At 37.1% G+C, this 25102-nt stretch overlaps 1 protein-coding gene across 5 annotated transcripts in view; it reads left to right on the plus strand.

Annotated features, from left to right (window-relative positions):
- Positions 1-23870, plus strand: part of ZFX (zinc finger protein X-linked) — a 37231-nt gene extending 13361 nt beyond the window's left edge. For 3 of the 5 annotated variants that reach the window (XM_070289863.1, XM_070289862.1, XM_070289864.1), the window contains exons 2-8: positions 3277-3365; positions 6262-6831; positions 15459-15608; positions 15828-15971; positions 16404-16556; positions 17083-17223; positions 18118-23870. In XM_070289863.1, the coding sequence (XP_070145964.1) occupies positions 3305-3365; positions 6262-6831; positions 15459-15608; positions 15828-15971; positions 16404-16556; positions 17083-17223; positions 18118-19301 (2403 nt within the window). In that variant the 5' untranslated portion in view covers positions 3277-3304 and the 3' untranslated portion in view covers positions 19302-23870. Of the gene's footprint in view, positions 1-3276; positions 3366-4599; positions 4659-6261; positions 6832-15458; positions 15609-15827; positions 15972-16403; positions 16557-17082; positions 17224-18117 lie in introns of those variants that run through there. The other 2 variants (XM_070289865.1, XM_070289866.1) reach the window with 2 other exon arrangements.
- Positions 23871-25102: the final 1232 nt, after the last annotated feature.

Raw genomic sequence — 25102 nt, forward strand, 5'->3', positions numbered from 1 at the left:
TGTGCCCCCTACCACCCCGACTTTGTCATAATCCATAGAAGTGTCCTGAGTAGTCCCATTCTAAGAACTTTGGTTTCAGTCTGATGATCAGAGAGGTTTCTAACCCAGAGGGGTTACAAAGTACAGTAACCTCTGCCTGGAAGTTCAAAACATGTTTTTTTCCTGATTTGAGTTTTTATAATGACAAAATAGAAGGAAAAATAACCAGGCAAAACTGTTGAACAGTTACTGCTTACCTGAGTCAAAATAAGGTGAGTGGACGGACACCCTCCATTTGGACCAAAGTATCTGAGGAAATGGATATGATGTGAAATGTTGGGAATAATAGCAAATAAGTCTAATATGGTAACTTGGGTTAATATTTTAGAGCACCCTGAGTTTTGGGGAACTGCTGGAGCTTTCTGAGCAGGGAGTGCCTTCAACAAAACAGTACTTCTGAAAATTAGTCTGCCCACAGATGGCAGGAATGCCCCGGCAGTTGGCACCAGCCCTGACTTGTAGGTTCCTGGTCATTTGTTGTGGGAGTGGCAGAAAGCGAAAGACCAGTTGAGAGGCTATTTTTGTCTCTTGGGGATCAGGACATATGAAACCGAGAGTGAATGGTGACACTAGGAATAAAAAGGGACAGATTCCAGGGAACCTGTGGAGAAGGAAGGGACACAGTCTGACAACCTGGTGGAATATAAGCAGGGAAGGAAAAGGCCTTAGTGGTCTTACTGGGAGGAGAAAGCAGGATTTTCTCCTGATGAAAATCTTCAGCAGACAGTCTGGTGGAAGTGTTAGGAACTACCCTGAGTATTGGATTTGGGGAATTATCTTTGTGTAAATCGTAATTGAAACTCTGGAATAAAGAGAAAGAAGAGAGTAGGGCTAAGTGTCCTATCCTGGGCAGGACTGAAGTAAGGGGAGAGGGCCAGCAGAGTAGACAGAAGCTGGGAAGATAGGGAGAGACGAGAGTTATCACTTAAACTGAGGAAGGAGAGAATGTCAGTCAAGGGGATTAGCTGTCAAACTCTTTCATAGAAAAGCTGAGAAAAGGAGTTACTGTGCAGGTGGGAAATTCTTAGAGCCGATGGGTTTGGGTTTATTACCTTCCAAATTGGCTTAATTTCATGTTTTAAGACTATGTCATTATGCTTAGAAAATTAGCTTACATTTATAATTTTGTAGTTACATTTTTAAAAGGCAAGAATGGACTATGGCCAGAGGTGATTTTGTTGGGGAGAGAGCAGTGACAATTTATTCAGAGCATTTATGTTTTACATTTTTTATAGTTGAAATATTTTTGGTTTTGGTCCATTTAATTTGAACAACTTCAGATAAATAACATGAAACGTTCACTTTCCTGAAAATGGATAGACTACGTCTCAGAATTGACAAGCTGAAAATCTGTTTATTAATGTTAATTGAGTTTCTCATGGATATTTCATTAAGGATTATATATGTGTATGTAAATGCAAGTTTAGCATCTGAAAATAATCATAAATAATTTACAGCAAGCAAGTACAGTCGGAAAAGGATAAAATGCTGTAGAAGTTCAGAGGAGGGGGGATATTATTTTCATCTTTTTCTTTTTTGGGTGTGGGGAAGGGGGTTTGGGGGAAGAACAGATGACAGGGGAAAGATGTTCTGGGTAGAAGAAATTCTGAGCCAAGTATAGAATTTGGATCTTATGTGGACATTGAGCATTTTTGTTTGGTTGAAGTGTGTGAATGTGGTGTTCGGGGATATTGCTTGAAGGAAAGAGACTTAGGGAAGATAATGAGAAAAAGATAATTTGCAGCTGGAACTTAGAAGATGGCAGGCGTTTCAACTTTATTTGAAGGAAACAGGAGCCATTAAACATTTTTTGAACAGAGGCCTGATATCACCTAGCTGATGCTTTACAAAAAATGACTCTTGTTTCTGTTATTTGAAATTTTAGCAAGCATCATGCGGCACTTTTATCATCAGCAAAAGATGATAAAAGTAAAAAGAAAGATGTGTTTAATACTACCATTTAGGTTGGATTAGAAAGTGAGAAAGTAGAGATAAGGAAACCAGTGAGGGAGGAAGTTTATGTAATACTTGTAACATGAGTAAGCCCTAATCCCTGATGTCTGCTCTTTTGAAGCAGTGATTAGTATTAAGTAGTATATTATTTGATTGGTTAATTTTTTTGTTGTAAATTTTTGGCTTAAGTAGAAAAGGGAGCATTAAGGTCATTGGGGTGGCTTGCAAAACTCAAGGCAGACTGTAGCTGGACCTCAGAAAGATCTAGAACCAGGAGCTAAAAAGCTATTATTGGTAAGCTTCTCTTCCCTGCTCCCTCTTCTCTATTTCTCAAGGCATTCACTGGATTCTTTTTGTTTTTTTATTTGTAAACTTTATCTCACTAGTCTAAGCTGAAGTTGGTAAATAGTCTTCCTCACCTCCTATGTTCCAGCCATGAGGAGAGGAGAGAGAGAATGATAGACTGAGTGACCTTTGCTCATGGTTCAATTCTAGGGATAGGACTTTGATTTTATTGTGCTCAAAGATGAACTTATTTGTACTGTTTTATAGTTAGTGCCAATCAGCTATGGCCAGGAGAGTATAAATTCACTGTGGGAATTTACTTCTCTAGACTGGAGGGTTAGTTAAGAGGTCATTTTAAGGTAGGCAGAGATCCTAAAGGGTGTTTGCTACAATTACACACTTTGAATTTTTAACTGTTGTTTAATGTATTGGTTGGAAGATGGCAGACTACGTAAATTTAGAGAAGTAATAAGACAATTGTGCAGGAATTTCCTCCCAGTAAGCTACAGATTTGAGTCTTAATAAAGCCAGTTGACCTTGTGTGAGTGAGGAAGACAAGAGTGGAGACAAGAGTGACAAGAGTGACAAGACTGAGAGGAGACAAGAGTGACAAGACTGAGAGGAGACAAGAGTGCTGGGATGCTGGAAATGTTCTCTTCTTGATCTAGGTAGAGTAGTGATTACACAGATTTATGCATGTATCAGAATTCATCAGGATGTCTGCTGTATGTATGATGTATGTAAGTAGTATCTCAGAAAGTCTAGGCTAAGTTGGTTTTTTGATTTATCTGCCTTTGTTTGCCATATAGATGCCCATATATCATTATGTTTTTGGCAATTTAATTTTAACTTTTCTCTTTTATTTCACCTAGATACATTTTTGATAGGTATTCATTTGTCACATAATTTTGAGTGTTTCAGAAGTGTAAATATTATATGACATTGTTAATACATGATATAAAAAACCTAATGCTTGGTTTACTTTCCCCCCTAATTTAGGAGCTGTGACTGATGAAAATTAAAGGCCATGGATGAAGATGGACTTGAATTACAACCACAAGAACCAAACTCATTTTTTGATACAACAGGTATAACTATTTGGGTTGTTCCACTTCCCAACTACCAGATTTGGAGTTGGTTGTCAAATGAACAAATTGCCAGATGCTCTCGTTGATACTCACATTTAGGTATCTTATTATCCTGTCAAACCTACAGATGTTGAAGTGAGTACATTATTATTTCCCTGCCTAAAAATATGGCTCCCTCTTAACCATCACTCATATTCTTGTCAGTAACAGCAACAGGATCCAAACCTTAGTGTATAGTTCAGTTAAAGCATTAAGTTTAACTATTAAAGTTCTTCCTTTGAAGATATTCCTTGTTTACATCTCTTCATTCTACTTTCTTCCACATAGACCAACTCTATCATCTCATTCTTAGTCTTCAGGAACTTTTAAATTCTTTTCCTTCCCCTTAGTCTTTTTTGGCTAGCCCAGCAATCAGAGTACTCATCATAAAATAACATATGGATCTCGTCATTTTTGTTTCCCATTATCCAGGAGGTAAAGTCTAAACCTAAGGCACTCTGTTTTCTGACACCATCCTACTTTTAAAATCCTCTCTCTCACAAGGTAACAAAAGGAGCCATTTGCTTCAGGAAGATGGAATCTTACCTCACTCCCCAAACCGTTCAAGGAAAATTAAATTTATGAAGTCCTAAAAATAGAATAAAGTATTCACAATTTTTAATTACTCATGGTTCCTATTATATAACATAGTGAAGTGATTATGCTAGGTTTTATAATGTGAAATGGTTTTATATAACATTAACTAGGAGCCCTTATAAATAAAATGTTAATGAGTTTTCCATTGGACTTGAAATGACTGTTGTAGTATATTAAGGAAATAGTAATTAACTATCAGGAAATTAAATATTAATGATATTTAATTTTAACTTTTCTTTAATCTCTAAATCTAATGGGGGGTTATGTATTTTTCTTAACAATATGGGATAGTCTTTTGATTCACCTTTGGTAATTTCAGCTTGATAATGATAAATGCAAAGTTATGATTCTTCTTTAGAACATGAAGTATAATTAATGTGCTTGAAGGAGAGACTAAGCTCTTTGGAGAAAAACGCACGCTATTTACTAGCTTAATCTTGGCGCATGCAAGCCTAGATCATGGGCTGAGGGGTAGATTGAAGGGCTGTTGCTAGCCCTGATTGTTAACACTTATGGTGTTTGTTTATCTTTGAGCAAGTCACTTAATCTGCCAGGGCCTCCATTTCCATATGTCCTAATAATAATGAAACCTTTCATTACAGTTTTTCAGAACACTTCCCATATATTCCCATTTGATCATCACAACAGTCCTGTGAGGTATGCATGGCAGATACTACTGTCCTCATTTTACTGATGAGGAAACCTAAACTCAGAGGTTAAATGACTTGCCCAAGGTCACAAAACTAATAAGTGTCCAAATCCTGCCCTGTGGTTTAGATTTTTTAACCGGTACTCTTGCCACTAAATGCTTTCATTTTCATGCCTGCAAAATGGAGATTACAGTGCTCTATTACTTGATGTTACATTGAGAATATTGAAAACAGTATAAAACATTTTGTGTGAGTTCTATGGGAATTAAAGCAAACACTTTGTTATTTCTAGGAATAATTAAAATGAATATTAACTGGCTTTAAGATGTCTTACATTTTTAAAGGTTCTTTGGCCCTTGTTGATTATTTGTGTTCATTAAAAAATTTTTTTAAAAAGCCCTGTGTGTCTCTGCGGGCCTGGCCATTGATACAGTCATTGAGTTAGGCAGCTGCTTGGACTCAGCTTGGTCTGAGTCACATCCAGAAGCACTAATCGACTGAATAGCTTTTTAGGTAAGACTTTTATAAAATATTGTTTGCTTTTCTCTGGGTCAGGAGCCAAGATACTGGATTTGTTTTGTCTTACATTATGTTTTTGGCAAGGATATCTGATTTTGATTCTCATTTGTGGCATTCATTCAGAGTAATATTTACTGAGCACCATAATCTGTGCAAACTGTGTGATCTTGGTGAAGTCATTTAATCTCACTGGGCTTCAAATGATTCAACCCTCTACCTTCATTCATTAACTGCAGAGTGGACTAGAATAGGGTTTCTTATATTCTGAGGAACTGCCTGGGGGATTGGGATATGGGAAGATGGGAGGAAGCTGGATGGAGGCAGACTACCCTGGTGAGGTTGGGTCAGGCCCTGCTCCAACTAACCTTACCCTCCACTGCTGCAGAGCAGCTACACTTTTATTCATCTTACCTTTCCACAGAGGCTCCTTAATCAGTTGTCTTTCCTCTATAACTGTGGCCTTCTAGCCCTGGTTTTATTTATGGCCCAATCCTTTTTATTTTCTAGATTCAGAAGATAGTTTCTGAATTTCTATAGTCATAAATGGAGGATATTGGTGGGATATTGTCCTCAAACAAAACAGGAGAAAGGGGAAAAAATGGAAGGGAAGTAAAAGAAAACATGGGAGAGATGAAAAGAAGAAAAAACATGAGTTGAGAGAGACATGGAGCAAGAAGGGAAAGAAGTGAAAAACATATAATGAGGGAAATGGTATATTTACCTCCTGAAGTTGCTTTACTTGCTAATTTTTATAATCATCCCTCAAGTATCTGTACATATGGGTTTAATTTTAGTCAGCCTAGGAAATTACTTTCATGAATATATTTTTTTGTGTGACTATCTCAATTTGCTTTTCTGTTATTTCCTTATCTGTTGATTTGGGATGAGTATAAAAATTCTTGTGTTAAGAATTTCTAATTTCTGATATGATTCAAAAATAGATTCCCTCTTTATTTCTTTAATCTGCCTTAATGTTTGAGACAACTGAGGAGCTCTAGACTGTTTTCCTGGTAGAACTTAACATTTGTATTAATTGAGGTAGTCATGCAGGTCTACCTGAAATGTGTGATTTTAATTTTTGTTTTTTTAAGGAGCTGACGCTACACACATGGATGGTGATCAAATTGTTGTGGAAGTACAAGAAACTGTTTTTGTTTCAGATGTTGTGGATTCAGACATAACTGTGCATAACTTTGTTCCCGATGACCCAGACTCAGTTGTAATCCAAGATGTTATCGAGGACGTTGTTATAGAAGATGTTCAATGTCCAGATATCATGGAAGAAGCAGATGTATCTGAAACAGTCATCATTCCTGAGCAAGTGCTGGACTCAGATGTAACAGAAGAAGTGTCTTTAGCACATTGCACAGTCCCAGATGATGTCTTAGCTTCTGATATTACTTCAGCCTCAATGTCTATGCCAGAACACGTCTTGACGAGTGAATCCATACACGTGTCTGACATTGGACACGTTGAACACGTTGTTCATGATAGCGTAGTAGAGGCAGAAATCGTCACTGATCCTCTGACAGCCGATGTAGTGTCAGAAGAAGTATTGGTAGCAGATTGTGCCTCAGAAGCAGTCATAGATGCCAACGGGATCCCTGTGGACCAGCAGGAGGATGACAAAGGCAACTGTGAGGACTACCTTATGATTTCCTGTAAGTCTTGTGGTGCAGTGATTGTCAAAGGTGTTTTCAAAGGTTGTCTTTCCTAACTTAGGTTGGGAGGATATATTCTTGACTTCTATAAAATTAAATTAAATCTCATTGACCTTTTTTCATTGTTGTTTCTGTCTGGACCCTGTAAGACAACTCAAAATTTAAGAAAACTGAAATGATACAGAATAGAGTTATTTCTTTTTAAGGACACAATAAAAAGATGAAATTTCTTTTGTCTAGAAAGACGAAGGTGGAAAGGAATAGAATTGAACTTTGTGAAATCATGAAGGATGTGGTTAGGTTGTTACGAGCCTTTATTAGAATTAGGAGCCCTGTTGAAACTTAAAAGGAGAAAAATGTGTAATCAAACTACTTATATTCTTGTATATGGATATACAGTACTACTTATATAATACTTATTTACTTGCTGCTGTTACTAGGTTGCCTCAGTCGTGTCTGACTCTGTGCGACCCCAGAGACGGCTGCCCACCAGGCTCCCCCTGTCCCTGGGATTCTCTAGGCAAGAACACTGGAGTGGGTTGCCATTTCCTTCTCCAATGCGTAAAAGTGAAGTCACTCAATCATGTCTGACTCTTAGCGACCCCATGGACTGCAGCCTACCAGGCTCCTCCATCCATGGTATTTTCCAGGCAAGAGTACTGGAGTGGGGTGCCATTGCCTTCTCCAACTTACATACGTATACAGTATGTAAAATGCTGTTTATTATAACAGCATGGGAAAGAGCTCTGGCATAGTATTTAAACAGATGATTCCAAAACATTTCAAATGTGACAGACTCATACTAGATTATTGAAGAAAAGTAACTGTTTTGGAACACACCTCTAACATCTGGGAGGACAGCTGTGTCGTCTTACAATCTGTTTCTTGGTGCCTCTGTCAGAGATAAAATCCACAGTTGAATAGACCACAGTTCTGACCCAGTGTGGAAATTCCTGTGCCTTTAGGAACTAAATTCAAACAACACTCACAGACTATTTGCTCATATAAATTTATGAGACTGTTTGCTTTGTTTGAATACCTGTTACATTTAATTTAATAGAACATGTTGGAATCCACCAGCATTTTAGGAAATACCTTTTAAAAGTTCTTAAGATTTTGGAAATCAGAGAATTGTTTTTGTGAAAAGAAGAAAAATGCCTTCACTCCAACACGTTTATTATGCCTCTACTGTGTTTCAGAAATTTGTGTAGATAGTACAAATATAGACTATAGCCTGCCAGGCTCCTCTGTGCATGGGATTTCCCAGGCAAAATTACTGGAGTGGGTTGCTGTTTCTTCTCCAGGGGATCTTCCCAACCCAGGGATCAAACCCACATCTCTTGTGTCTCCTGCATTGGCAGGTGGATTCTTTACCACTGTACCACCTGGGAAACCCAAGAATATGGATATATGCTAAATAAAAAAACACACAAAACCATTGTTCTTGGAGAGCTTGCAGTCTACAGTGGGCGAGAAAAATAGGTCACACTATGATGTAGAGGTATGACTAAATTAATGTGGAGACAGAATGGAGTTGCTGACCTTTGAACTCACCGATGAGTTCTTAGTTTAACAAGATGAAGAAGGTCATGGATGAGAGGGAGCCATTCCAGGAAAATGGTATAGTATGTCAAAAAAACGTCTTGGCTTCTTCTGAGAATAATGGGAACTTAGGATGTACTTGTATCTTTGTGTACTTTGTTTAATTACTTAGAATGCATTTCTAAAAGTAGTATTGATGGATCAAAGGGTACACATGTTTACAAGTCTGGTTATATTTCCCTTGATAGTTTCCCTCATACTAACTCCACCCACCAAGTTTATGAGAATGTCCATTTCCCTACATTGTGACCAGCGTAGGACATTGTTTCCCCTTTTAACTTTTGGCATTCTGACAAGGAAAAATATTAGTACCCTGTTTGAAACTTGAATTTATTTTAGGAAGATAATCCTAGTAGTACTATGGAGTAAGAATAGGTGAGGAGAGGTTAGTGGTAGAGAGTAGTCGAAATGGTTCCTAGATGAGACAAGATCCGAGTACCTTCATAATAGTGGGAGTATAGAAGGGAAGTTCAATTTAAGAGAGTTTAGGAAGTAAAATGAATGTGATTTGGTGATAGATTAGGGGTAGGGATTTAAGGAAGAAAGAATTCGAGGAGGACCCTAAGGTATTCTACCTTGGGAGAATACCAGGGTAACAGCCTGGTTATGCTGTTACCTGGGAGGAGGAATAAATTCAGTGGAAAGAAAGTGATTTAGGACCTGTTTAAAGTTTGGGTTGTTTGCTGGGAACAATCTGGTGGATGTTTCTGTGGAAGTTAAAAATATAAATTTGGTGCTTTTGAGAGAGTTTGTGACTAGAGAGGAAGAAATTTAGGACAAGAGATTATATAGCTGGTATCCTGTCCTATCTGGAAATGGATGGTGGGCCCCAGAAAGTGCTTATCAAATAAGAATGTCAGGTATTGATCCTTTGGGAATTTAAGAAGTAGGCACAGAAGAGCCCATGAAAATCAGGAAGGTTTAGGAAAAAGAGGAAGAGAAAAATCTTTAGACTGTTTTTAACACTGTCAAAGATAAGAATTTCTAAGAGTGTCAGTCACTGAGGAGGGAGTGGCCGTTTTCTTTAGGTAGTTAAGAGGTCATTGGTATCTTTTTCAGTGAGCCTTTGTTTTTATTTTTGTGGAAAGGCAACTTTGTTTTTTAATTAAAAATTTTTTTTTTCATTTTTTAAATTTATTTTAATTGGAGGATAATTACTTTACAGTGTTGTGATGGTTTTCTCCATACATCAGCATGAATCAGCCACAGATACACATGTGTCCCCACATCCTGGACGCCCCTCCCACCTCACTCCCCATCCTATCCCTCATGTATATTACCATCTGTAAAAAAATTTTTATTTTAACTATTGGATATAATATAGGCTCAAGGATGTATAGTACAACATGAGGAATATAGCCAATGTTTTGTAATAACTGTAAATGGAAAGGAACAAAAAATTATAATAACAAGTTATTGGTATCTTAATTAGAATAGTTTCAATAAAGCATGGGCCAGTGGAGAGGACATAGAGGAGATAAGCTATAATGGGTTGAGAAGCTGGTGGAAGTGGTGGAGTAGGTGAAGCAGTTTGTATAAATTGCCATTTTGGTCACTGAAGGGACAGAAAAAGCATGAGTACAGGTTTTGATCGTTGGCTGGATGGTGGAAGTGTATTGAGCATTTATAGGTTTATAGGTGCAGAACACAAACTGTTGAACAGGGACTGAAGATAAAGGAAGAACTAACAGGTGGAGCAGGTTCCAGAGAAGAGGAATAGAGTAGGTTTCAGGGCAGTAGTGGAAAGCTGATAGGTGAGTCCTAGAAAGGAAGAGTGAGAGAGAGGTAGTTAAGGTTCAGGAAATTTGGAGAGCCTGAGACAGTGAGTTTAAAAGGAGTGTTTGAATGTTGGGAGCTATTTTCTCTGTGTAGCAAATTCACCTGCTAATATAGAAGGACCTGCAGAGGTTGGGTGGGAGCTGAAGGGTAGTAGCAAAGACCTTTATCTTATGGGGATGGGCCAGGATAGGAAGCTAAGAGCCTATAAGATTGATTGCTGAACTGCCGGGGCCAGGTGAGCTTGGAGACTTACGTTTATTTGTAAGATGCATTATTTACTATGAAAATGCTATTTTTAAATATAACTGCCAGATTTTGTATCCCACAACTAGGCAACCCAAGGGCAAGGCTGGAGAAAGGAGGGAGTTGGGTTCTTTGTGCTTTTCGAGGGGACAAGGATCAGAAAGCACTCTCCATTCTTGACTTGTCTTTCCATTTTCTGCCCTGCCTTAAACCTGTTTTCTGAGGAGTAAAATGTATGTCATTGGTTTGACCTTTAGTTGCACAGCATCTCTCTTTATTACCCTTTTAAGAAGTCAACTCTTCCAAGAAGGTTATCCAAAAAGCCAGAAGTTTCTTTAGTAGTGGTTGACACAGTGTACTAGATTCTCGTATTAGAGCTCAGAATTGCAAAATTTTTATTAAACTTTATAATCATCTTTTTTGTAGGCCTGGGGTTTCTGCTAATTTATATAGATTTAATGTTTCCTGAAAAAGTAAATACAAATGGATACAAACTGCTATTATACTGTATTTTAGTATATTTTATATATGTACATAAAAATACATATTTTAATAATAAAATGCAATTTTACTTTTTTTTGGTTTCTTTCTTTTAAAATAGAATATCACACCTAAGCTCAAAGAATATAAAAACATATATATTAGTACAAGTCCTTATCCCCCTATTTACTGTAATGAAATGGTTGGATTGGTTTTAAATTGGCTTTAGGGATGGTGGCTTTTGGTAGTTTCTTTTGTCTTCTCTGTTACACAGACACATCTTCACTGTTTTCCTCTACTCCACACTGTCATCCCTTTTCCCTTCAAAGTAATAATCATGTTAAACTGTTGGCTTTGGAATCAAACCAGTTGAATGTCTTGTAATTAATTAGCTTTTCTCTTGTTTCTGCCTCCCAGTAAAGATACTTCTTTTATGCTGCATTTTAACTTAAAACCTATATTGATTTCAGAAGTTTAGGATTGAGAGGGCTTTGTGCCAAACATATACAGGAATGGCCTGATTTTATCCGTGATAGAGAATGCTGAGATGCCATTATTAGCAGTCAGCTTTAATGCTCTTCATGAGAGATGATGGTGTATCTGAATTCCTGTGATATTTATTCATTACTTGATAGGTCAAAGAAGAATATGAACAGATGTGCAGATATTCTTCTCATTAAAAATTTCAGGAATTCATTGAATCAAAAGAAAGAAAGATAGCACTAAGTCGTGTCTGACTATTGCAAGCCCATCAACTGTAGGGTGCCAGTTTCCTATGTCCATGGGATTCTCCAGGCAAGAATACTGGAGTGGATTGCCATTCCTTTCTCCAGGAGATCTTCCCGATCCAGGGATCGAATCTGGGTCTTCTCCATTGCAGGTGGATTCTTTACCATCTGAACTACCAGAGGATAAAGTGCTCAAATAAGATAAAAATGTTGTAGTTCCTTCCTTCTCCCCACCACAAAAAAGATTGGGTTAAAAGTTCTACATCTTGAAAGTCTTAGATACAGTTGGAGCTTCAGATTTGGCTTGTGATTCATATTTACTATTTATCTGCTTGAGCCCTAGACAAAAACTGTCTGATACCTTGCTCTTGGGACAGATCTCTGCTTACTTGATGGGGTAATTTGAGTTGGTTAGTGGAGAGACAGGAGAGAGGGAGAGAGAACATACCTGACCTTTCATAGGGATGATAGAGAAGCAGAATGGTGTGTGGAAATAGCACGTGTAGCTTAGAGTCAGCCAGCCTTCCTTCAATTTGGATGCTATGCCTGCTGCCTATGAGCTGTATGAATTTGAGCAAATTACTAATTTCACTTTTTTAAAGTCTTATTTGTGAAAAGGCAGTAATACTACCTGACCGACAGTGTGGTTGTGAGAATTAGAGGTATGCACACCAGGCTTCCAGCACAAAGCATGCCTGTCAATAACTACTGGCCATAGTAATCATCCACACAGAGTCTCTCTGTTGGTGACATCCATTGGGCTAGCAAGACTAACCCTGGACTGGCTTCATTTAAAACCTTCCTGTTGTCCCATCAGGGCGTTTTTGGGTAAAGGCAGGCATAGGGTGGAATTGTAGCAGTCGTTCCTCTTCCCCCTGAATTTGTGAAGAAAGGAGTTCTTGGTTAACTAGGTTTAATTAACTGTGTGTTTTAGACCGATGCAGTGTAATTTGGCCCATATTTTTCACTAATTATATCTGTGATGACATGTTGGAGATGACTGTAACTTAGGGTAGGCACTTGAATGGCTCTGATCCTGTAAGTCTCTGTCACTTAAGAAAGCCTTTGAACCTCTCTAGGAAAGTTTCAAGAATTAAAGGAGATCAGATTATAACCAATTCTTTGAAATATTTTATAGGCTATATAATAAAGTTGAAATTTTAACCTCAGAAAGAGGATTCTTGAGGAAGATAAGAGAGGGAAGTCTAAAAGTGAACTTCTAAGTTAACTGATAGCTTGGTTAGGTATGGAAGTCTAGGTTGAAACGAATTTTCCCTGACAATTTGTGATGGCATGTTTCACTGTCATCCAACGTTTGGTTTAAGAGCCTAATGCCATTTTGATTCTCATTTCTTTGTACATATTTCTTTTTCACCTGAAAGTTTTACAGATCATCTTTTCATCCCCATTGGTCTGAAATATGATCATAGGTTGTATTTAGTTAGGTGTGGATCTTTTTTCATGTGTTGTGTTATCATGCATGGTGAGCCTTTTGAAGATTCATGTTCTTCAGCTCTCTGAAATATTTTATTTAATATTTTGCAAGATGAATTTAAGTACATAGTTTCTAAATTGCACCAACCACATTTCAAGTGCTTAGTAGTCAAATGTGGCTAGTGCAGATATATAGAACATTTTCGTCATCACAGAAAATTCTGTTGGTTAGCACTGACCTGCAGGCTCAATGAAATTGCAAACAATGTGATTTCTTAAAACACAGAGAATGAGATACAGAGGTTCAAAAAATGTATTATAAGACAATAGAGGTAAATAGTAAACTGACAGAAGTTGAGAAGTAAGACTATGATCAAGATAAAAGCCACCATAGAAGTAACTATAAGAATAAATATGCCTCAGTATGTAACCAGGGAGGGGCAGAGGGATACCTGGCTTTAGAAAATCACAAAAATGAAATGGTTAAAAATAAAAAGATATAAATGATTATGGGGAAGATGGATAGATATGGGAGACAGATAAAGGAGACAAGTGCACATAAGTGAAATTCCAGAAGAAGGGACTAACTGAACTAGAAAAATACTTAATAATGGAAAAAATTTTTCCGAAATAAAGATTAGAATCTTCAAGGAACTTTCCTGAAATAAAGATTAAATCTTTCTTTCAAGTTGACCAAATGATAAAACTACTAAGTCATAATCACAGTGATGTTTAGGAACTTTGAGGATAAAGTATTATAGGGACATCCACACAGAAATACTCAGTGCTAGAAGACAGTGAAACAGTATCCACAAAGTTCTGAGAAAATGTAACCTAAGGGTAAAGTACGCCTGTATTTTGCTGTAGTTTTGCTTTTGCTAATAAGATCATTGATAAGTCAAATTTTTCTTTAGCTTTTAAGATACTAAATGGGTTGTAATGATTATTACATAAGACTTGACAATATTGTAAAGTAATTAGCCTCCAATTAAAATAAATTAATTTTAAAAGAAAAAACTAGGAAGGAAATTTACTAATGATGCAATCTCTGGTTAGTGAGACTATTGATGATTTTTTTTAAATACCAAATTTTATATAGTGAAACCTACATTTCTTTAAAAATCTGAGGATGAGGACAAAGGTCTAAGTTCTAAAAACAGGCACCTGCCCACTCTTTCTCCCACCACTTACTTATTAACTGATGGGGCTAATCACATATCATTTCAGAGCTTTCCTTTCTTTTTCTGGAAAAGGTAAGAATCAAATGGAATAAAACTATATAGAAATGCTAAGGAAATTGCAAAATGCTATGCAAATGATAGTTATTATTAGAAGTGGTCTTAATTTCCAGAAATTATGCTCTTCTGTTTTGGAGAGGCCTTATTCTAAAACTTTAGTTCTTCATTACAACATTAGAAGGAGGCACTTATACAGAAATCATATGTGTGATGACTCAATGTTATGAAAGCTTTCTTTGTCTGTTTTTAGAAATTCATTTTTAATGGAATCTTTAAAATCACAGTGAAATTTTTAGTACTTAATAGGACCACCAAAGTGTTTTCTTTTTAAAGTAAATCACTTCTGTAATATTTCATATTCAGAATAATTTCATAGTTTAAGTTAGTAGACACATTTTCAAGGTGAAAATCTGAAGGTGAATTCTACTTCGGTAAAAGACTGAATAATGAAAATAGATTCTGCTTTATCAATGGAAGAGATCCATTTGTTCAGTTTTAATTTGGGCTCCAGGTTCTACAGTTTTAGTCCTAGATACAACTCAAGGATAGCCCTCTTCCCCATGCATCCTACCCCTGTCCTGATTTTTGAGGCCTTCTTGCGTTATTGCAGTAGACTCAAAAGTGGTATCTCTGCTTTGTGTCTTGATCCCTTAGAAGCCACCTTTCTCTAGGCCAGCTCTGTGAGACTCATCCACTATCTATAGTAGAAGTTCTTGAACTGCTGATCAGAATCCCTGGGGCAGGGCACCTCTAAATCTGTCAGGCCCCACCCCTGCAGTTTCTGATTCTGTAGACCTGCTTGGCGGTGCCCCTGTTTTTAAGTTTCCTGAGAGATTGTCATACCTGACCAGACTGTGAAACCTCCTGCCTATCAGAGTCAAGTCTGAACCTCTCTGCCTGGTTTTACAAAGCCCTCCGTGACCCTGCTCTATCTTAGCAGTTAGCCACATTTCCAGTACCTGTTACAATCAGTTTTGCGTGTCTACTTGTTGAGGTAAAAATCATCCAGTTTTATGTGAATCAAGTTAAGGGATTATATTTGTAAAACGGGCATTTTAAAATGGTAACATTTTATTTAAATATCTGCTGTTATTATTTATTATATATTTCCTGCCCTTTTTAGTGGATGATGCTGGCAAAATAGAACATGACGGTTCCTCTGGAATGACCATGGATGCAGAGTCGGAGATCGATCCTTGTAAAGTAGATGGCACTTGCCCTGAAGTTATCAAGGTGTACATTTTTAAAGCTGACCCTGGAGAAGATGACTTAGGTAAGAGAAGACCTTCAGCATAGTATCCATCCTGATCAAACACTTCACCCTAATTACTGTTTGGTGGTTTAGACAGTGAATATTTGTAATCTTTTCTGAAAATAACCTTTTAAGCGAGGATTCCAATATAGCAGTAGAAAAGTATGCAAATATAATAAGTAAAACAAGTGGAAATGAAGTTTTCACATAGATTCTTGGAGCTGTCATCTTCCCTGATAGGTGGGACTGTAGACATTGTGGAGAGTGAGCCTGAGAATGATCATGGAGTTGAACTACTTGATCAGAATAACAGTATTCGTGTGCCAAGAGAAAAGATGGTTTATATGACTGTCAACGACTCTCAGCAAGAAGATGAAGATTTAAGTAAGTAGGTGGCCTTTTTGTGGGAGAGAATTTTATGTTCCTGTAGCTCTTTTTTTTTTTTTTTAATATGGCCAGTAACTGGAGGAAACAAATAGCAGTATTATAGAAACTGTGATTCTGCTGTATTCCAAGAGAAACATCAATGACTTACTGTGTATGCTTAGAATATGGCTTTAAGAACAAATTATGGAGCTGTATTCAATATAATAAACCATAATGGAAAAGAATATGGAAAGATAAAATTTAAAGCAAATTATGTTAAAAGCCAAGAAATATATGATTCATTCAACAAATATTGAGTGCTATGTGAAAGCTGTGTTCTAGGTATATAACATGTGAACCTTCTTTCTACTTGTCTATTAACCGAATTCACGTGAAAATATGTGATCTCTGTAAACATGGTCACAGAAGTTTCTAAAATTTTCTACTTAGATGTTGCTGAAATTGCAGATGAAGTTTATATGGAAGTGATTGTAGGAGAGGAGGATGCTGCTGCCGCTGCAGCAGCTGCTGCCGCCCATGAGCAGCAGATGGATGACAACGAAATCAAAACCTTCATGCCAATAGCATGGGCAGCAGCTTACGGTAAGTCCTGTTGCAACTCTTGGGATTGAGTTGGTTCTTTAACGTGAATTCATGATTGAAAACAGTTTCTGTGGTCTTACATTTCACAAATCTGAAATACCAGCATCCTGTAAGGGTTATTTGATTTGAATAAGAATAGAGGAAGATTATAAAGTCTACTTTTTGCCTTTATTTTTAAGAGGAATTTCCTTCATGTGTATATCACGTAGAAGGAAGTAGTGCAAGAAGTACACAAGCTTTCAAGCTGAAACTTTTCATCTTGATTATATGTGGCCCATGACTTTACAGTTTGGGGAGACAACAAGGGAGTCCATGGGGCAAAATGCTGACATATATTTTTTAGGTATGGAAGCTAGGCCTTTCTTACAGTCTTGCTATAATAGATGTGGTCATAAAACCCATTACCTAGAATGGGGAATTTCCGTCATTCATGAGTATCATGGCTTATTTTCGTTGTTATAGTTAATAAAGAGTCCCTAATTCTTTATAATACTGTATAATTTTGTTTTTTAATGCACATTGTTAGGTAATAATTCTGATGGAATTGAAAACCGGAATGGCACTGCAAGTGCCCTCTTGCACATAGATGAGTCTGCTGGGCTTGGCAGACTGGCTAAACAAAAACCAAAGAAAAGGAGAAGACCTGATTCCAGGCAGTACCAAACAGGTGAGGGCATATGAGTTCCACAGCGCAGCGTGCTTTGCGAGCTCTCAGATGAAACTCTAGTGTGTATCCTTAAAGGTGTTGTGATGGCATTTTAGCTGCTAGACCACATAGAGTTTTTGTGTATTGAATTTAAAAATATAATTTTAAGAATTCAGTGATATTCATGAATGATTTCCTTGGATTAAAAACAACAGTGAGTGGATCAAATGTAGATTTAAAAAATTCAAAACTTGGGTGATTTTTATGTGGCTATGCAAAGAAATCCCTGAGATATGTTATAGGCATTAACTTTTTTTAAAAATGAACCTATTTAAAGAATCTGATTATGTCAGCATAAAGCAGGAATAATTTACAGAGCAGTAGGACAAGTACTTCAGTTCATGTGGCATATTCCTGTCTATTCTTACATGCTGATTTGCATACTATAATTTTTTAGACATCTTTAAGCTTTACTGTAAATTGACATAAGTTATGTTGTTAAGAATAACCAAAACAGCAATTGTGATTATGAAACTTTTTTATCAATAATTTTCCACCGATTTCTTAATTGGTATAGCTTCAGTTGCTAGTTGGTAAAAGTTACATATTTATTTCATTTATTTTTTCCAAGCTGAAGGGAGTGAGATTGGTACAGTCATACTGAGTGGAGTTGCCAGACCAGGTTCCCTTCATGATGAGGCTGCTAATCTCTTATGTTGAAAAACTGTAAAAGGATTGTTAAGCAGCAAGTAGACTAACATAGGAGTACTTGTCCAATAATGTTCAGAACACACACTTTAAATTCTTCTTCCTTTTTTTTTTTTTTTAAGAGAATCTGACCCACTAAATGTAATAATGAGAAACCAAAACAGAACTTGGTTTGATCACTCATGCTCCTTTCTTTTCCTTTCTTAGCAATAATTATTGGCCCTGATGGACATCCCTTGACTGTCTATCCTTGCATGATTTGTGGGAAAAAATTTAAGTCAAGAGGTTTTTTGAAAAGGCACATGAAAAACCATCCTGAACACCTTACCAAGAAGAAGTACCGCTGTACTGACTGTGATTACACTACCAACAAGAAGATAAGTTTACACAACCACCTGGAGAGCCACAAGCTTACCAGCAAGGCGGAGAAGGCCATTGAATGCGATGAGTGCGGAAAGCATTTCTCTCATGCTGGGGCTTTGTTTACTCATAAAATGGTGCATAAGGAGAAAGGAGCCAACAAAATGCACAAATGTAAATTCTGTGAATATGAGACAGCTGAACAAGGGTTACTGAATCGCCACCTTTTGGCGGTCCATAGCAAAAACTTTCCTCATATATGCGTGGAGTGTGGTAAAGGTTTTCGTCATCCATCAGAGCTCAAAAAGCACATGCGAATCCATACTGGCGAGAAGCCGTACCAATGCCAGTACTGCGAATATAGGTCTGCAGACTCTTCTAACTTGAAAACGCATGTAAAAACTAAGCATAGTAAAGAGATGCCATTCAAGTGTGACATTTGTCTTCTGACTTTCTCAGATACCAAAGAGGTCCAGCAACATGCTCTTATCCACCAAGAAAGCAAAACACACCAGTGTTTGCATTGTGACCACAAGAGTTCGAACTCAAGTGATTTGAAACGACACATAATTTCAGTTCACACAAAGGACTACCCCCATAAGTGTGACATGTGTGATAAAGGCTTTCATAGGCCTTCAGAACTCAAGAAACATGTGGCTGCCCACAAGGGTAAAAAAATGCACCAGTGTAGACATTGTGACTTTAAGATTGCAGATCCGTTCGTTCTAAGTCGCCATATTCTCTCAGTTCACACAAAAGATCTTCCGTTTAGGTGTAAGAGATGTAGAAAGGGATTTAGGCAACAGAATGAGCTTAAAAAGCATATGAAGACACACAGTGGCAGGAAAGTGTATCAGTGTGAGTACTGTGAGTATAGCACTACAGATGCCTCAGGCTTTAAACGGCACGTTATTTCCATTCATACAAAAGACTACCCTCACCGTTGTGAGTACTGCAAGAAAGGGTTCCGAAGACCTTCAGAAAAGAACCAGCACATAATGCGGCATCATAAAGAAGTTGGCCTGCCCTAATAATACTTCGGCAGACTTTTGTAGAGATGTTGGCTTTGAAGCAGAAAAATCATTTTAAAAGCCAGTCAGTCTCGTTCACATACAATACTGTATATTGATTTATGCTGTGTACAAATAGATTTATTGCTTTTAGTTGACTTTTTTTTTTTACATTTTGTTCAATAGTGTGTTCTGAATTCTATTCAGTTTGTTTAATAAATGGGGAAAAGCAGCAACAAGCAAGTTGCTTTTAATAAAGTAATCCCTGATTCTATACTGAATTTTTCTATCTTAGAAGTTTTATATTTATTTAAATATTTACCTTGCTTACCTTGATGGTACTCTTCTAAGACCATTTAACTTAAAGTTAAGGTAATTTTAGATTGGTAACTCTGAAAGTACTCATGTTGACTTATTTTTTCCCATAAATTTCTCACAATAAAATTGTCAGAGACATCTACTAACATAAATGGGAGATTTTATGGTCAGGTCTAATTATCCTAACATGGAAGTCATTTACTCTTCTTGTTTAATATTTTCAGACCACGTGACAATGAAAGTTTTCATTCAAGCTTTTGCGTCCCTGGCATTGCTGAGTGAAGAGCAGTGGCTAGGTTCGGGTTTAACTTTCGTTTTGTTCAGCAGACAAAATATCCTTTCAGGGGGTGCTTTCTTTGGAGTATTTACACCTTTTGTCAGCATAGCAAACTTTTAGAAAACTTTATTGAAAAATTTTGCTTGATCCTGTTGTATTTTGTCTGTGCTGCTTTGTGTTGGAATGGTTGTGTGCTACAAATGAGACTTAACTGAGGACTGCATTTGGAATCTCCTAGAGGTAATTCGTGGCTCATAGGATCTTTTGCAACTTTATATATGTAAATGTACCCTGACTTATGTATATGCACATATATATGACATGTATCGTGTGTATTGCTTATTTTACATATTTATACACACAACCCCAATTAGTTGTTGTTTAAAATCTATAATAATGAAAAGTATTAAATTTACAATAACACGAAAGATGCAGGGATGCATGAGAGAGCATTTTGTAAATCATGCTCTTTGGAGAGACTACTCAGGTGAAGAATTAGAAGGAAAATAAGGACACTAGTATTTTTAAAGAGTAAAGGTATTTTCTTTTAAATATCTTTGGTAACTGAAAAATAGAACTTAAGATGTTTCTACATAGAATGTTTTCATATAACTTCAGCTTCATGCCTTTATATTTTTCTGAAAAGCTAATGAGTATCCAGATATATACTCCCTCAGTTCTCTCTGAGAAGCCGGTGAGGGGACTCTGTGTCACCAAGGGAGGGGACTAAGGAAGCAGCGGTTCCATGTACCACAGAATGGGTGCTAATTACGACTTCCACTTAGCAAGTTGAGACTGCTCGTTTACTTCTCCGTTACAGCTAGCAACCTTTCAAAAATGTAACACTCATGTTGGCTTTGATTAGAAGGTAAAGGTGTATTCTCAGTGCATGAGAAAATTTTGAGGCCTTATTTGGAATATCACCAAGTCTTTCACAGTTGTGTTTTTCTTCAGGAGTTAACTTTTTTTTTTAACAAATAGATATGATTCAGGGTCATAAATACATAGAATGTACTTGGTTACTTAGAATTTGGTTAAGATGAATTTTGGAGAACATAAAATAGGTTTTGGGGTCTCACTCCCCTGGTGGCTCAGAGGTTAAAGCGTCTTCTGCAATGAGGGAGACCTGGGTTCAGTCCCTGGGTCGGGAAGATCCCCTGGAGAAGGAAATGGCAATCCACTCCAGTACTCTTGCCTGGAGAACCCCATGGACGGAGGAGCCTGGTGGGCTATACTCCATGGGGTCACAGAGTCGGACGCAACTGAGCAAATCCTTAGTACACTGGCTGTTGACACACGAGTATCTGGCACATTGTGGGAGATTCTGGAATTCTTTCCCCACTTGTTAGCTGCCTTGCCACTTCATTATGGTGCTCTATCCCCTTTGTGCTCTTAGGTTTTTAGCTGTCATCTTTCTCTTTGCCATTGATACTTCTTTGCGAGAGTTATATTTTTAGGGTTAGAAATCTAATAGTGTTTGGCAAGCCTCTAAAGTGCTAGATTGATTGAGTCCATTTCTAAATCAAGTGCTTTAGGCTGGTATGAACACCATCCTTGAATGCCAGTGAAAGCCAGGGCATAGAAACGCCTGTGCCCTTTTGCCCCCCGTAATGTGCTTTTTTTTTTTTAAAGTAACAATTTTGTGATTCATTGCCCCGCAGTACAGTTGAAAGCTCTGTCTGTTTTTTTGTGAGAACCTTTAAAATCTCCCTTAATTTTTATTTTTCCCACAAATAATGTAAAAGAAAACACTTAAATGAAAGTGGAAATTTGTTAATTTTAAAACATCCTGTAAAAATTAATACAGAAAATATAATTGGTCATTTATATTTTTTTAAATAAACTGAAAGATAAAGAACACAACAATTTACACACTTTATATTTCTCTTACATGGTCTGGAATCATACACCGTTCTTTTCTTTTTAAAGCACAATATTGAAACCTTTAAAAGGTATTTAAGGGTTTGGTCAAGTGAATATGATAAAGTGTATTTGTCTGTATAAAGAGAAACTGAAATCGTAGTCACTGTTATGTACTGACATTAGTTACAACCTAGTTTTAATTCTTAAAACAATTTTGATTAGCAAAGCTAAAAGGATGTTTCAGTTAAATGTTTTAAAGAGGTACAGATTTTTACAAGGACATAATATAAGTTATTGTTCTGTAGAAATATCCTATTAAATATTGTATGTCCCTCCCTCTGTACACTTTGTAAAAAAAGTAAAATACGTAAAAAGAAAATCATATAGGGATGTGTGACATTATTGTAATTGTGTACTTGAGAATAACGTGCAAAAATAAAAATCAGAATATTTTCCTGTTAATGTTTAGTCTATTTGATACCAGTACTAAGTTAATGCTTTTTCTTAAGAAAAAAAAATGTACAGTTTTTGTAAACCCAATAAACATCAAAAGCAGTGGATTATTTTCCTTTCCCCATTTCTTAATTCCTTACATGCAGCAGCGTAATGCACAATGCTTGATCGCTTTGAATTTTGTGACTTGGATTTAAATACTACTAATGTTTCAGTTCTGCAAATTTGCAAGTAACATTTCAGAGAAGTTAAGAGGTGATTGGGAAGTCCTTGGATGAGCATGTCCTTGAAATTCTTATTTTATTTTATCTTCATAAAGGATTTGTTTTATTAGCATCTCTAATTCCCCCAAGATAAATTTCCCCACGCACAAAATGGTTTTTGAGAGCACTTAAAGTTTACTTCAGCATCAGTCCAATAGCACATTTAATCAGTGGGGTTGTCCCCACCTCCACAGCAGAAGCCCTGCCCTAGAGTTACCCCTTTGTACACAGTTGGAAGGCTTTAGTAGACACTAACATCCTAGAGAATGGTCATTGTTATAATAAATTCAGAAGCCAGGTAAAAGTTATCAGGAGTCAGAAGAAAATAATAAAACAGATTTGAGTCATCTTTCACTTTTAAAGATGAGATCTTACAGTTACTTAACTGTTGGAACAAGTGTTTCTCTAATAGTTGAAACACTAATCAAAATTTGAGGTAAATGATTAAGAAGACATGGTGAATGTCACTGTCTAGAGCCATGAAAAAGACAAAACCACGCCATGCTGAAAAACTTAATCACGGTAGAACCCCTGATCTTACTTGTCTGATCCCAACCACGGACAATGTACTGCTCTCTTCTCTGGAAATCTCAGTATTAACAATTTCCTTTATTTCTCACAAATTCTAGGATTTGTGTAAGGAAAAGTTTATGAGTAGTTGAAATCTTAAAAGGGTGATAGTTCAGGGCAGTGGTTTTGAAAGTGTGGCCTGGTAGCAGCAGTGGCATTATCATCACCTGGACTTTGTTAAAAGACGCAAATTCTCAGCCCCACCCTAGATTCACTGGATCAGAAACTGGGCGTGGGACCCAGTCAGTGACCTGTGTTTTAACATGTCTTAACATATGACTTTGATGCATGCTCAAGTTTGGGAAGCACTGCTTTAGAGCACTTGAGGAACTTTAAAGATTACTGGTGCATTAATTTTATGTAGCAGACAACACACACACATGCCCTAGAAGGAAGCAGTGATGGTGAAGTGGGACTCAGTTTATACGTTCACTTTCACACCACTTTATACCCCTTTTGAAATGATGTGAGCCTGTCAGTAAGTCTATCTTTTAGTATACATGTAAATATCCTGTATGTACTTCATAAATCTTGTATGGCCTCCCCAAAGTTACATTCCTCAAAAGTAAATAGAATTTAGAGGAAGGTTCAGCAAGTAAAAAAGAAAGGCTGAAAAATGTGTGTGTTGAATGGCCCAGCAGTACTTAAGTAATTCATATCTGAAAAACCATTTTGCCACATATGCAGCTGTTAAGGTCACATTAAGTTTGCCCTTTTGGATTTTGTTTTATCTTTTGTATATGTATTGTTTGCCTTTTTCATAAAATAACTCTTGGATTTGTTATATATTGTTCCTGTTATTTTTGACACCTTTGCTATTGTAAATAAATTCCTATTTTTAAGTTACTCTAGTGGAGTGTTGCCTGTAGACAAGGCCTACACACACACATACATGGACACGAGGTTTAAATCACACAGTTAATCCCCAACACAGTACAAGCGGGAAGTAATGTGACTCCTTCAGTAGTTTATCACTTCTAGGCCCGATGAAAGTATCACTGTTATACCTAGATATAGCATCTGCACTTGCTCAGACTTCAGAATCTTTTTCATGGCCTCTGATGCAAATTCTTAGTCAACCAAGTTTGAGGTCAAAGTAAAAAATAATCAAGAATTATTTTCCTTGATTTTTCCTAGTCTCTTGGTCTCGGGTTACTTGGGTTGCTAATACTGGTGAACACAAAGGATTTGGCGTTGTAGTGATGTACTGATACTGTAGAGCCACAAGGGAAGTTCAGCACAGAAAACCTACATAGTACTTCTGGATGGTCTTTATTCACTGATGATGTGAATTACTCAGAAACAGCTAAACCCATTGACAAAAATGGAATAGTTAACTAGACCTATATTTTACTTTTCAAGAGAGGCCAATTTCTGCTTTTCCTTCATGCTTGTGTTTGACTTTAAATGCAGAACCCATTTCCCTTTGCCTGAACTCTGAAATGAGGGGAGGTATTCCAAAGCTATCTGATGGAGTTTGGGAGGTTCTAATCACATTGAAAACAGACATAAACCACCCTCACTGGGTATGTGGCTTCACATCGTAAAGCTGGATTGAGAGACTCAGAGGCCGAATCTTTTCCTCCATCCAGTCTCAGTTCAGTTCAGTCGCTCAGTCATGTCCGGCTCATTGCGACCCCTTGAATCGCAGCACGCCAGGCCTTGAATAATGCAGCCAGTCACTTGAAAGTGTGGGGTTCACCTTACCGTCTGGGCTATAGAGAGATGGCTTGGCCCTCTACCAGAGAAATGGAACAGCCATCTTCCCCACCCTCTCAGGGGAAGCAAAGCAAAGTTCCCTTAAGCCATTCTCATAAAGTAAGGGTTAGTCCAATTCTGGGTTGCCCTCTTTACTTTTGGCCTTGCATATTCCTGTTGGTTTTTCCTCTCTTGAGGAAGTTGTGACAGACTTTCAAACATTTAGTTCCTATTTCTCCCAGGGCAGTATGCTTCAATTTTTCTTCAGGAAAAAAATAGCTTTTAAAGGGAACATTTATTAAACTATACAAAGATGGATATCTTGCAAGTTATTTTTATTGTATGTGACCCACAATACACTTGCTTTATTAAAGGGCTGT

The sequence above is a fragment of the Ovis canadensis genome, chromosome X (assembly GCF_042477335.2).
Source record: "Ovis canadensis isolate MfBH-ARS-UI-01 breed Bighorn chromosome X, ARS-UI_OviCan_v2, whole genome shotgun sequence".
NCBI classification, from domain to species: domain Eukaryota; kingdom Metazoa; phylum Chordata; class Mammalia; order Artiodactyla; family Bovidae; genus Ovis; species Ovis canadensis.